Source organism: Cherax quadricarinatus, chromosome 88, assembly GCF_038502225.1.
Source record: "Cherax quadricarinatus isolate ZL_2023a chromosome 88, ASM3850222v1, whole genome shotgun sequence".
NCBI lineage: Eukaryota > Metazoa > Arthropoda > Malacostraca > Decapoda > Parastacidae > Cherax > Cherax quadricarinatus.
The window spans coordinates 11,957,129-11,973,033 of record NC_091379.1 but is presented as its reverse complement, the minus strand read 5'-3'; the positions used below and the strand labels follow the sequence as shown (position 1 = coordinate 11,973,033).

At 40.1% G+C, this 15,905-nt stretch overlaps 1 protein-coding gene across 1 annotated transcript in view; it reads left to right on the top strand.

The window, feature by feature from the left end:
- LOC138851068 (uncharacterized) overlaps positions 1-15,905 on the top strand; it is an 82,675-nt gene that overhangs the window by 49,469 nt on the left and 17,301 nt on the right. Inside the window, exon 3 of the mRNA XM_070104030.1 lies at positions 2,075-2,230. Within this exon, the coding sequence (XP_069960131.1) occupies positions 2,075-2,230 (156 nt within the window). The remainder of the gene's footprint in view (positions 1-2,074; positions 2,231-15,905) is intronic.

Genomic DNA, 15,905 nt, shown 5'->3' with positions numbered 1-15,905 from the left:
AATGCACATAGTTGATGGTCCAGGTCGGACCGCACATTGTTGATGGTCCAGGTCGGACCGCACATAGTTGGTGGTCCAGGTCGGAATGCACATAGTTGATGGTCCAGGTCGGACCGCACATAGTTGATGGTCCAGGTCAGACAACACATAGTTGATGGTCCAGGTCGGACCGCACATAGTTGATGGTCCAGGTCGGACCGCACGTAGTTGATGGTCCAGGTCGGACCGCACATAGTTGATGGTCCAGGTCGGACCGCACATAGTTGATGGTCCAGGTCGGACCGCACATAGTTGATGGTCCAGGTCGGACCGCACATAGTTGATGGTCCAGGTCGGACCGCACATAGGAGAATGGCGTCGCTGTCATCCTGCTATGTGCCAGTTACTTGTGTATTGTTCCAGACACGGTATTATTGTTCCAGACACGGTATTATTGTTCCAGACACGGTATTATTGTTCCAGACACGGTATTATTGTTCCAGACACGGTATTATTGTTCCAGACACGGTATTATTGTTCCAGACACGGTATTATTGTTCCAGACACGGTATTATTGTTCCAGACACGGTATTGTTCCAGACACGGTATTATTGTTCCAGACACGGTATTATTGTTCCAGACACGGTATTATTGTTCCAGACACGGTATTGTTGTTCCAGACACGGTATTATTGTTAGAGACACGGTATTATTGTTCCAGACACGGTATTATTGTTCCAGACACGGTATTATTGTTCCAGACACCGTATTATTGTTCCAGACACGGTATTATTGTTCCAGACACGGTATTATTGTTCCAGACACGGTATTATTGTTCCAGACACGGTGTTATTGTTCCAGACACGGTATTATTGTTCCAGACACGGTATTTTTGTTCCAGACACGGTATTATTGTTCCAGACACGGTATTATTGTTCCAGACACCGTATTATTGTTCCAGACAGGGTATTATTGTTCCAGACACGGTATTGTTCCAGACACGGTATTATTGTTCCAGACACGGTATTATTGTTCCAGACACGGTATTATTGTTCCAGACACGGTATTATTGTTCCAGACACGGTATTATTGTTCCAGACACGGGATTATTGTTCCAGACACGGTATTATTGTTCCAGACACCGTATTATTGTTCCAGACAGGGTATTATTGTTCCAGACACGGTATTATTGTTCCAGACACGGTATTATTGTTCCAGACAGGGTATTATTTTCCAGACACGGTATTATTGTTCCAGACACGGTATTATTGTTCCAGACACGGTATTATGCCTATTTATTCTTCCTATCATACAGAGTATCTTCATTATTCTCAACATTGTAGACTAGTTGTGAGTATCGTGAAGATAACTTTAAAATAAGATATGATTTCTTTGGATTTTTAACTCCGGAGGGTTAGCCAAGAAATTCAGTGCGTCATCGAGGGCTGTCTAACTTATTTCCATTGTGGTCTTCAATCTTGTCCCCCAGGATGCGACCCACACCAGTCGACTAACACACTGGTACCTACTTGCTGCTAGGTGAACAGGACAACAGGTATAAGGAAACACGTCAAAATGTTTCTACCCCACCGGAAATCGAACCCGGGACCTACGTGTGTGAAGCGAGAGCTTTGCCTGCTAGACCACGGGGACACACACTTAGTCACCATACCTTATGATTCTCAAAAAAATCAAGTATTATGAATTAATCCTGGACATACATTCAAATTTTAATCAGTATTGTGTTTTTATCTGTTAAACACATGTCCAACAGTTGAACACATGTCCAACAGTTGAACACATGTCCAACAGTTAGGTATCCTTATTCCAAAACCTTAGGCCTACACAGAAGGCTTCTACAGTTGAGTGCAGTGAGGCAGCAGCAGCAGAGATCGATGTCCATGAGTGAGCTTTGCCCACTTGACGTCAATTTACATTTGTTGTGCTGGAATTCTAATTAACCATTTGTCGCACAGACCCATGACTCTTACTTTCTTGTTTGTGTGACGTCGGGTATTTTTCAGCGTAATGACTACATTACGTAATGACTGTCCGTTGCAAACTGAAAGAGCTTCTTCTTGTGCAATATTCGGCAGTGAGGTTGTCAGGCAGCTGTACACCGACTGGTGGAGGACGAGGTCGCTGTGTAGAAATCCGTCAGTGTCCAGTAGTTATCCGGACCTTCCGTCGTAGTCGACCTCTCATCTGTGACTCCACCGGAGAGATCCCCGTCGTCTGCTGTCCTGCCTCAGGTTAGTCTCACTGTTATTATGTAGTTATCAAGAGTGGGTCAGGTTACCTGATGTTGGGAAAGGCTACTGCTAATCTGATGGCTCTGTTGAGATGGAAGGATTAATTTAACTAAAACTTCCGAGATGATGAAACAAAGGGAATTTTAGCTGAGTTCTAGCCAGCCAGGAAACTGTCATCTCGTGAGTAGTAATCACCGCTATCTTCAAGTTATGGATTATTTGTGAATTGATTTAGTCACGTTATAATGACGTTATTCTTCCATAGCGAGTTCAATGTCACGTGACTCGATCAGCTGTGTCCATAATATTGCCTGTCAAAGTTCTTTAAGGATTATATAGTAGTGGAGAGAGAGAGAGTAAACAGCGAGGCAAGGATTAATTACTACTCATCTGTTGGAAAGCAAGTTTATTTAGTTACAGGTAAACAAGTACAATAACCATACATAGTTTAACATACGTGTAAATTACCTAGGACAAAGAGTGACTTGTTTCCATTGATGTCCTTGATTTACCTCCACTGGGGTTCTTGGTAATATTTTGGCGAGGTAGAATCAATTTTGCTAAATCTTTTGCGAGGATAAAACAACGAAAACTTTAGTGACATTGTTTAAGCTCTGCTGAGTCACTGTCATCACATAGATACGTATACTTCAACCTTTTCAAATTGCTGATTATTTTATAATTGTTCCAGTCACAGTTTTGTAACTTTAATTCTTCTATAGAATTTACAGTCACGTTACGCGATCAACAGTCATCCTGTGAGATAAAGCTGTCAGTGTTACAAACATTTCACAAGTCAGTTTCGTTACAGATCACACAGAGCATCTAACAGAAGAAGAATCTGTTAGATATTCCAAAACAGTAGCAGTGTTAGTTGAATAAAATTTGTACATGAAGCCTCAGGAGTTACCTGGAGAGTGTTCCGGGGGTCAACGCCCCCGCGGCCCGGTCTGTGACCAGGCCTCCTTAGGTCAGTGTCCCAGGATGCGACCCACACCAGTCGACTAACACCCAGGTACCCATTTTACTGATGGGGAACATAGACAACAGGTTGAAAGAAACACGTCCAATGTTTCTACTCTGGCTGGGAATCGAACCCAGGCCCTCACCGTGTGAAGCGAGAGCGTTAACCACCAGGCCACCAAAGCCCCTACAAATTGTGCATGAGGGAACTGTATTTAACTGAGTTGTGTATATGGGATGTGTATGTAAAGCTTCAAATGTTGTGTACAAGGTTAGGTAGGTGTTGCGACACCTACCTAACAACACAGGAGTTACATGACTTCATTGTCTACCTGTTCTCTTATCAAATATGGCATTTTACAGGTCATTGTGTGTCACACATTGTGTTAATCTCTGTGTGTTAGAAGTGACCAAGGTACCAGGACTGAAGCGTTTTATATGTCCTAGTATTTGCTCACGTATCTTTTTAAACCAGTTTGTCAGTATTATTTACCAAGGTTTATACTAAGGTTTATACGCACTCACATATGCCTGCTTTATGTCCAAGCCCTTTGCACAGAAAACCTTCTTTACTCCCTCCCGCCATCCTTTAATAGGCCGACCTCTACCCCGCCTTCCTTCCACTACAAATTTATGCACACTCCAAGTCATCCTATTTTGCTCCATCCTCTTTAAATGACCAAACCACCTCAAGGAACCTCTCCTCAGACCTCTGAATAATACTTTTATTAACTCAACACCTCCTAATTTCCACACAACGAATTCTCTGCATAATATTTTCGCCACACATTGACCTTACACACGACATCTCCACCGGCTCCATCTAACTGCAACATTCACATCCCATGCCTCACAACACATGCCTCACAACCCATGCCTCACAATCCATGCCTCACAACGATATAAGAGAGTTGACACCACTATATCTTCCCTTTCTTTGCTGCCATTGATAACGTTCTTTGTCTCCGCAGATACCTCAATCCACCACCCACATTTTTCCTTTAATCAACTAACTCGATGGTTAACCTCGCCTGTCATAAACCCATCCGTCGACAAGTTCACTCAAAGATATCTCAACATACTCCCTCCCTCCAATCTGATATTCACATTTTCCTTAACTAGGTTGTTTGATACCCTCATCACCTTACTTTTATCTAGGTTCACTTTCAACTTTCTTTTATTTCACTTTAGCAACCTTAAAATCTCCCAAAAGCACAGTATCATCACCAAAAACCAACTATGCCAACTCCCATTTTGCATATGATTCCCCATAATTTAATCTCACTCCTCTCCCCAACTCACTACTATTTACTTCTTTTACAACTACAACTCCGTCTATAAATATGTTAGACAACCATGGTGACATCATGCATCCCTGTCTAAGGCCTACATTTACTGGAAAGTAATCTCCCACTCTGCTACACACCCTAACTTTAGCCTCAGTATCTTCATAAAAACTCATATGTGTATATATATATATATATATATATATATATATATATATATATATATATATATATATATATATATTTTATTATATATGTATATATATATATTTATTTTATTATTTTATCACACTGGCCGATTCCCACCAAGGCAGGGTGGCCCGAAAAAGTAAAACTTTCACCATCATTCACTCCATCACTGTCTTGCCAGAAGGGTGCTTTACACTACAGTTTTTAAACTGCAACATTAACACCCCTCCTTCAGAGTGCAGGCACTGTACTTCCCATCTCCAGGACTCAAGTCCGGCCTGCCGGTTTCCCTGAACCCCTTCATAAATGTTACTTTGCTCACACTCCAACAGCACGTCAAGAATTAAAAACCATTTGTCTCCATTCACTCCTATCAAACACGCTCACGCATGCCTGCTGGAAGTCCAAGCCCCTCGCACACAAAACCTCCTTTACCCCCTCTCTCCAACCTTTCCTAGGCCGATCCCTACCCCGCCTTCCTTCCACTACAGACTGATACACTCTTGAAGTCATTCTGTTTCGCTCCGTTCTCTCTACATGTCCGAACCACCTCAACAACACTTCTTCAGCCCTCTGGACAACAGTTTTGGTAATCCCGCACCTCCTCCTAACTTCCAAACTACGAATTCTCTGCATTACATTCACACCACACATTGCCCTCAGACATGACATCTCCACTGCCTCCAGCCTTCTCCTCGCTGCAACATTAATCACCCATGCTTCACACCCATATAAGAGTGTTGGTAAAACTATACTCTCATACATTCCCCTCTTTGCCTCCAAGGACAAAGTTCTTTGTCTCCACAGACTCCTAAGTGCACCACTCACTCTTTTCCCCTCATCAATTCTATGATTCACCTCATCTTTCATAGACCCATCCGCTGACACGTCCACTCCCAAATATCTGAATACATTCACCTCCTCCATACTCTCTCCCTCCAATCTGATATTCAATCTTTCATCACCTAATCTTTTTGTTATCCTCATAACCTTACTCTTTCCTGTATTCACCTTTAATTTTCTTCTTTTGCACACCCTACCAAATTCATCCACCAATCTCTGCAACTTCTCTTCAGAATCTCCCAAGAGCACAGTGTCATCACCAAAGAGCAGCTGTGACAACTCCCACTTTGTGTGTGATTCTTTATCTTTTAACTCCACGCCTCTTGTCAAGACCCTCGCATTTACTTCTCTTACAACCCCATCTATAAATATATTAAACAATCACGGTGACATCACACATCCTTGTCTAAGGCCTACTTTTACTGGGAAAAAATTTCCCTCTTTCCTACATACTCTAACTTGAGCCTCACTATCCTCGTAAAAACTCTTCACTGCTTTCAGTAACCTACCTCCTACACCATACACTTGCAACATCTGCCACATTGCCACCCCCCCTATCCACCCTGTCATACGCCTTTTCCAAATCCATAAATGCCACAAAGACCTCTTTAGCCTTATCTAAATACTGTTCACTTATATGTTTCACTGTAAACACCTGGTCCACACACCCCCTACCTTTCCTAAAGCCTCCTTGTTCATCTGCTATCCTATTCTCCGTCTTACTCTTAATTCTTTCAATAATAACTCTACCATACACTTTACCAGGTATACTCAGCAGACTTATCCTCCTATAATTTCTGCACTCTCTTTTATCCCCTTTGCCTTTATACAAAGGAACTATGCACGCTCTCTGCCAATCCCTATATATATATATATATATATATATATATATATATATATATATATATATATATATATATATATATATATATATATATATATATATGTGTGTGTGTGTGTGTACATACATATATTTTTTTAACAAGTCGGCCGTCTCCCACCGAGGCAGGGTAACCCAAAAAGAAAATCCCCAAAAAGAAAATACTTTCATCATTCCACACTTTCACCTCACTCACACATAATCACTGTTTTTGCAGAGGCGCTCAGAACACAACAGTTTAGAAGCATATACGTAAAAATGAACACAACATATCCCTCCAAACTGCTAATATCCCCAAACCCTCCTTTAGAGTGCAGGCATTGTACTTCCCATTTCCAGGACTCAAGTCCGGCTATATAAAAATAACTGATTTCCCTGAAACCCTTCACTAAATAGTACCCTGCTCACACTCCAACAGATCGTCAGGTCCCAAATAACATTCGTCTCCATTCACTCCTATCCAACACGCTCATGCACGACTGCTGGAAGTCCAAGCCCCTCACCAACAAAACCTCCCTTACCCCTTCCTTCCAACCTTTTCGAGGACGACCCCAACCCCGCCTTCCTTCCCCTACAGATTTAAACGCTCTCAATGTTATTCTACTTTGATCCATTCTCTCTAATTGACCAAACCACCTCAACAACCCCTCTTCAGCCCTCTGACTAATACTTTTATTAACTCCGTACATTAACCTAATTTCCACACTCCGAATTTTCTGCATAATATTTACACCACACATTGCCCTTAGACAAGACATCTCCACTGCTTCCAACCGTCTCCTCGCTGCTGCATTCACAACCCAAGCTTCACTCCCATATAAGAGTGTTAGTACTACTATATTTTCATACATTCCCTTCTTTGCCTCCATAGATAACGTTTCTTTGCCTCCACATATACCTCAATGCACCACTCACCGTCTTTCCCTCATCAATTCTATGATTAACCTCATCCTTCATAAATCCATCCGCCAGCACGTCAACTCCCAAATATCTGAAAACATTCACTTCTTCCATGCTCCTCCTCCCCAATTTGATATCAATTTTTCTTTATCTAAATCATTTGATACCCTCATCAACTTACTCTTTTCTATGTTCACTTTCAACTTTCTACCTTTACACACACTCCCAAACTCATCCACTAACCTTTGCAATTTTTCTTTAGAATCTCCCATAAGCACAGTATCATCAGCAAAAAGTAACTGTCTCAATTCCCATTTTGTATTTGGTTCCCCATAATTTAATCCCACCCCTCTCCCGAACACCCTAGCATTTACTTCTTTTACAATCCCATCTATAAATATATTAAACAACCATGGTAACATTACACATCCCTTTCTAAGACCTACTTTTACTGGGAAATAGTCTCCCTCTCTTCTTCACACCCTAACCTGAGCCTCACTATCCTCATAAAAACTCTTTACAGCATTTAGTAACTTACCACCTATTCCATATACTTGCAACATCTGCCACATTGCTTCCCTATCCACTCTATCATATGCCTTTTCTAAATACATAAATGCAATAAAAACTTCCCTACCTTTATCTAAATACTGTTCACTTATATGCTTCAATGTAAACACTTGATCTACACATCCCCTACCCACTCTGAAACCTCCTTGCTCATCCGCAATCCTACATTCTGTCTTACCTCTAATTCTTCCAATTATAACCCTACCGTACACTTTCCCTGGTATGCTCAGTGAGCTTATATGCTTATGTGACTATATGCTCTCCGCCAATCTCTAGGTACCTTCCCCTTTTTCATACATTTATTAAACAAAAATACCAACAACTCCAACACTATATCTCCCCCTGCTTTTAACATTTCTGTCATGATCCCGTCAGTTCCAGCTGCTTTACCCCCTGTCATTCTACGTAATGCCTCACGCACCCCCCCCCCACACACTCATCCTGTTCTTCTTCACTCCTAAAAGATGGTATACCTCCCTGGTCAGTGCACGAAATTAACGCCTCCCTTTCTTCGCCGACATTTAAAAGTTCCTCAAAATATTCTCGCCATCCTCCCAAAACCTATATCTCCCCATCTGCTAACTCCCCTACACTGTTTTTAACTGACAAATCCATTCGTTCTCTAGGCTTTCTTAACTTGTTTAACTCACTCCAAAATTTTTTCTTATTTTCATTAAAATTTCTTGACAGTGCCGCTCCCACTCTATCATCTGCTCACCTTTTGCACTCTCTCACCACTCTCTTCACCTTTCTTTTATTTTCCATATACTCTACTCTTCTTATAACACTTCTGCTTTGTAAAAACCTCTCATAAGCTAACTTTTTCTCATTTATCACATACTTTACTTCATCATTCCACCAATCACTCTTCTTTCCTCCTGCACCCACCCTCCTATAACCACAAACTTCTGCCCCACATTCTAATACTGCATTTTTAAAACTATTCCTATCCTCTTCAACCCCCCCACTACTCATACTTGCACCAGCAAGTATGCTTATATCTCACCCGAACTTCCTCCTCCCTTAGTTTATACACTTTCACCTCCCTCTTGCTTGTTGTTGCCATTTTCCTCTTTTCCCATCTACCTCTTACTCTAACTGTAGCTACAACTAAATAATGGTCCGATGCATCAGTTGCCCCTCTATAAACATGTACATCTTGGTGCCTACCCATCAACCTTTTATCCACCAATACATAATCTAACAAACTACTTTCATTACGTGCTATATCATATCTTGTATATTTTTTTAGCCTCTTCTTCATAAAATATGTATTACTTATTACCAAACCTCTTTCTGTACATAGCTCAATTAAAGACTCCCCATTTTCATTTACCCCTGGCACCCCAAATTTACCTACTACTCCCTCCACAACATTTTTGCCCACTAGCATTGAAATCCCCAACCACCATTACGCTCGCACTTGGTTCATAACTCCCCACACATTCACTCAACATTTCCCAAAATCTCTCTCTCTCCTCTACACTTCTCTCTTCTCCAGGTGCATATACGCTTACTATAACCCACTATTCACATCCAACCTTCATTTTACTCCACATAATCCTTGAATTAATACATTTATAGTCCCTCTTTTTCTGCCATAACTTATTCTTCAACATTATTGCTACTCTTTCTTTAGCTCCAACTCTGTTTGAAACCCCTGACCTAATCCCATTTATTCCTCTCCTCTGAAACTCTCTCACCCCCTTCAGCTTTGTTTCACTTAAATCCAGGACATCCAGCTCCTTCTCATTCATAACATCCACAATCATCTCTTTCTTATCATTTGCACAACATCCACGCACATTCAGACTTCCCACGTTGGCAATTTTCTTCTTATTCTTTTTAGTAATAATTACAGGAAAAGGGGTTACTAGCCCATTGTTCCCGGCATTATATATATATATATATATATATATATATATATATATATATATATATATATATATATATATATATATATATATACGTCGTGCCGAATAGGCAGAACTTGCGATCTTGGCTTAAATAGCAACGCTCATCTTGCCATATAGGACAAGTGAAAATTTGTGTATGCAATCATTTCGCCAAAATTATTCTGAACCTAAAGAAAAAAATATATTTCATGTGTTTGTTTAGTATTAAATTATCGTAAACAAATCTAAAATACAATTTGTTGGGTTAGGCTAAAATAAATTAAGCTTGTTAAAATAAGGCTAGGTAAGTTTTCTAAGTTCCTTTTAGTGCAAAATCATAAATTTTTACATCAACATTAATGAAAAAAATATATCTTTAAACGTATAAGAGAAAATTTTAGAAAGGACTTAATTTTAAATGAGTTCTTGCTAATTGACCAGTTTTACATATTCGGCACGACATATATATATATATATATATATATATATATATATATATATATATATATATATATATATATATATATATATGTAGGCCTTAGACAGAAAATTAAAGGTGAATACAGGAAAGAGTAAGGTTATGAGGATAACAAAAATATTAGGTGATGAAAGATTGGATATCAGATTGGAGGGAGAGAGTATGGAGGAGGTGAATGTATTCAGATATTTGGGAGTGGACGTGTCAGCGGATGGGTCTATGAAGGATGAGGTGAATCATAGAATTGATGAGGGGAAAAGGGTGAGTGGTGCACTTAGGAGTCTGTGGAGACAAAGAACTTTGTCCTTGGAGGCAAAGAGGGGAATGTATGAGAGTATAGTTTTACCAACACTCTTATATGGGTGTGACGCATGGGTGATGAATGTTGCAGCGAGGAGAAGGCTGGAGGCAGTGGAGATGTCATGTCTGAGGGCAATGTGTGTTGTGAATATAATGCAGAGAATTCGTAGTTTGGAAGTTAGGAGGAGGTGCGGGATTACCAAAACTGTTGTCCAGAGGGCTGAGGAAGGGTTGTTGAGGTGGTTCGGACATGTAGAGAGAATGGAGCGGAACAGAATGACTTCAAGAGTGTATCAGTCTGTAGTGGAAGGAAGGCGGGGTAGGGGTCGGCCTAGGAAAGGTTGGAGGGAGGGGGTAAAGGAGGTTTTGTGTGAGAGGGTCTTGGACTTCCAGCAGGCGTGCGTGAGCGTGTTTGATAGGAGTGAATGGAAACGAATGATTTTTAATACTTGACGTGCTGGTGGAGTGTGAGCAAAGTAACATTTATGAAGGGGTTCAGGGAAATCGGCAGGCCGGACTTGAGTCCTGGAGATGGGAAGTACAGTGCCTGCACTCTGAAGGAGAGGTGTTAATGGTGCAGTTTAAAAACTGTGGTGTAAAGCACCCTTCATGCAAGACAGTAATGGAGTGAATGATGGTGAAAGTTTTTCTTTATCGGGCCACCCTGCCTTGGTGGGAATCGGCCAGTGTGATAATAAAATAATAATAATAATATATATATATATATATATATATATATATATATATATATATATATATATATATATATATATATATATATTATTTTTTTTATTAACACACTGGCCGATTCCCACCAAGGCGGGTGGCTCGAAAAAGAAAACTTTCACTATCATTCACTCCATCACTGTCTTTACAGAAGGGTGCTTTACACTACAGTTTTTAAACTGCCTTTGCCTTTATACAAAGGAACTATGCATGCTCTCTTCCAATCCCCAGGTACCTTTCCCTCTTCCATACATTTATTAAATAATAGCACCAACCACTCCAAAACTATATCCCCACTTGCTTTTAACATTTCTATCTTTATCCCATCAATCCCGGCTGCCTTACCCCCTTTCATTTTACCTACTGCCTCACGAACTTCCCCCACACTCACAACTGGCTCTTCCTCACTCCTACAAGATGTTATTCCTCCTTGCCCTATACACGAAATCACAGCTTCCCTATCTTCATCAACATTTAACAATTCCTCAAAATATTTCCTCCATCTTCCCAATACCTCTAACTCTCCATTTAATAACTCTCCTCTCCTATTTTTAACCGACAAATCCATTTATTCTCTAGGCTTCCTTAACTTGTTAATCTCACTCCAAAAGTTTTTCTTATCTTCAACAAAATTTGTTGATAGCATCTCACCCACTCTCTCATTTGCTCTCTTTTTACATTGCTTCACAACTCTCTTAACCTCTCTTTTTCTCCATATACTCTTCCCTCCTTGCATCACTTCTACTTTGTAAAAACTTCTCATATGCTAACTTTTTCTCCCTTACTACTCTCTTTACATTATCATTCCACCAATCGCTCCACTTCCCTCCCGCACCCACTTTCCTGTAACCACAAACCTCTGCTGAACACTCTAACACTACATTTTTAAACCTACCCCATACCTCTTCGACCCCATTGCCTATGCTCTCATTAGCCCATCTATCCTCCAATAGCTGTTTATATCTTACCCTAACTGCCTCCTCTTTTAGTTTATAAACCTTCACCTCTCTCTTACCTGATGCTTCTATTCTCCTTGTATCCCATCTACCTTTTACTCTCAGTGTAGCTACAACTAAAAAGTGATCTGATATATCTGTGGCCCCTCTATAAACATGTACATCCTGAAGTTTACTCAACAGTCTTCTATCTACCAGTACATAATCCAACAAACTACTGTCATTTCGCCCTACATCATATCTTGTATACTTAACAAAAAATAAGGCACTACTACTATTACCACTACTACTACTACTACTGCTTCTACTACTACCACTACTACTACAACTACTTCTACTACTACCACTACTACTACTGCTACTACTACTAATACTGCTACTACTACTACTACTACTACCACTAGTACTACTACTACTACTACTACAACCACTACCTCTTCCTGCCTATACATAGCCGTCCTGCTCCACTTCTGGTTAGTGTGACTTTGTAAATGGTCCATTTCGGACCGAAACGTCATCGTAAGCTTCTCTCTTCTATGTGCGGGTTATTTGTGTATCTTGTATACTTATTTATCCTCTTTTTCTTAAAATTTGTATTACCTATAACTAAACCCCTTTCTATACAAAGTTCAATCAAAGGGCTCCCATTATCATTTACACCTGGCACCCCAAACTTACCTACCACACCCTCTCTAAAAGTTTCTCCCACTTTATCATTCAGGTCCCCTACCACAATTACTCTCTCACTTGGTTCAAAAGTTCCTATACATTCACTTAAGATCTCCCAAAATCTCTCTCTCTCCTCTACATTCCTTTCTTCTCCAGGTGCATACACACTTGTTATGACCCACTTTTTGCATCCAACCTTTACTTTAATCCACATAATCCTTGAATTTACACATTCATATTCTCTTTTCTCCTTCCATAACCGATCCTTCAACATTACTGCTACCCCTTCCTTAGCTCTAACTCTCTCAGATACTCCAGATTTAATCCCATTTATTTCTCCCCACCGAAACTCCCCTACCCCATTCAGCTTTGTTTCGCTTAGGGCCAGGACATCCAACTTCTTTTCATTCATAACATCAGCAATCATCTGTTTCTTGTCATCTGCACTACATCCACGCACATTCAAGCATCCCAGTTTTATAAAGTTTTTCTTCCTCTCTTTTTTAGTAAATGTCTACAGGAGAAGGGGTTACTAGCCCATTGCTCCCGGCATTTTAGTCGCCTCATACGACATGCATGGCTTACGGAGGAAAGATTCTTTTCCACTTCCCCATGGACAATAGAAGAAATAAAGAAGAACAAGAGCTATTTAGAAAAAGGAGAAAAACCTAGATGTATGTATATATATATATATATATATATATATATATATATATATATATGCATGTGCGTGTCTGTGAAGTGAGACCAAAGTGTAAGTAGGAGTAGCAAGATATCCCTGCTATCTAGCGTGTTTATGAGACAGAAAAAGACACCAGCAATCCTACCATCATGTAAAACAGTTACAGGTTTCTGTTTCACAGTCATCTGGCAGGACGGTAGTACTTCCCTGGGTGGTTGCTGTCTACCAACCTACTACCTATTTATATATTATATATATATATATATATATATATATATATATATATATATATATATATATATATATATATATATATATATATGAGAACATAAGAACATAAGAAAGAAGGAACACTGCAACAGGCCTACTGACCCATGCGGAGCAGGTCCATGTACCCCCCCGGCTAAGCCCAATGACCCACACCCTTCCCCCGGATTAGCCCAATGACCCACCCAGTCTGGTCACCTCCACTCAAGGAAGGAGCACGGCACCAGACCTAGTAGCACCAGCTAGTCAGATCTAACTCACACCCACCCACACCCACTTATGTATTTATCTAACCTATTTTTAAAACTACACAACGTTTTAGCTTGAATAACTGTACTCGGGAGTTTGTTCCACTCATCCACGACTCTATTACCAAACCAGTGCTTTCCTATATCCTTCCTGAATCTGAATTTTTCTAACTTGAAACCATTGCTGCGAGTCCTGTCTTGGCTGGAAATTTTCAGCCCGCTATTTACATCCCCTTTATTTATTTACTACTGTTTTCCATTATACACCTCGATAATATGCCCCCTAATTCTATGTCTTTCGAGAGAGTGCAGATTCAGGGCCCTCAGTCTATCCCAACAGGGAAGATTTCTGATACATGGGATCATCTTTGTCACCCACCTCTGTACGTTTTCCAGAGCATTTATATCCATTCTGTAATACGGTGACCTGAACTGAGCAGCATAGTCTAATTGAGGCCTAACCAAGGATATATACAGTTGAAGAACAACCTGAGGACTTCTATTATTTATACTTCTAAGTATGAAGCCAAGAATTCTGTTAGCTTTATTGCGAACACTAATGCACTGTTGTCTTGGTTTTAGATTACTGCTAACCGGAACTCCTAAATCCTTTCCGCAATCAGTAGTATTAAGATCTACATTATTTAGTTCATATGTGGCATGGTTATTTACCTGTCCAACATTTAGAACTCTGCATTTGTCAATATTAAACTGCATCTGCCACTTCTCCGACCATTGCATCAGTCTATTCAAATCATCCTGGAGACCCCTGACGAACACCGCTTGTGACGTGCCCCCATTCTGATTTCTCCCCATTTATGCAAACTCTCTTCTACCTATTTGTCAGCCATGCCTCTACCCAGGAAAAAATTTCTCCTCCTATTCCGTGTGCCTTAAGTTTCCTCATTAGTCTCTAGTGTGGAACTCTATCGAAAGCCTTACTGTACCCATATACACAATATCATATTCATTAAAATGATCTGCCTCCTCAAACACCTTAGTGAAAAATGTTAGTAAATTCGTTAGGTAGGAACACCCCTTTGTAAAACCGTGTTGAGATTCATTAATTAATCTGTGCCTATCAAAATGGCTACGAATTGCTTCGGCAATTATTGATTCCATAATTTTTCCCACTATGGAAGTAAGGCTTATTGGTCTATAGTTCGAAGCCAAGGACCTGTCACCTGCCTTGTAAATAGGTATTACATTTGCCATTTTCCACTTATCAGGCACTATGCCAGTTTGCAGTGATACGTTAAAAAGATTAGCCAAAGGTATGCTAAGTTTCTCTTTACATTCCTTTAACACCCTTGCAAACAGTTCATCAGGACCTGGGGATTTGTTAGGTTTTAGTTTCTCTATTTGTCTGAGGACCATGTCACTAGTTACCGCAATTGTGCATAGTTTATTATCCTGTTCTACATAATCTATTATTTCAGGAATATCGCTAGTATTTTCCTGGATGAAAACCGAGAGGAAGTAGGTATTGAGAATTTCACACATATCCTTTTCACTGTCAGTGATCCGACCAGAGTTACTCTTAAGTGAGCCAATCTTGTCCCTAATCTTACTTCTGTATACCTGAAAGAACCCTTTTGGGATAGTCTTTGAATCCCTTGTGACCTTAGCCTCATAATCCCTTTTTGCTTTTCTTATTCCTTTCTTTATTTCTCTCTTTAATTGAATATATTGATTTCTTAACTGCCCATCCCCTCTTTTGATACGCCTATATATGCCTCTCTTTTGATCAATGTGATGTTTCACTCTATTGTTAATCCATTTGGGATCATTTTTGTTAGATCTAATTTCCCTACTCGGAACAA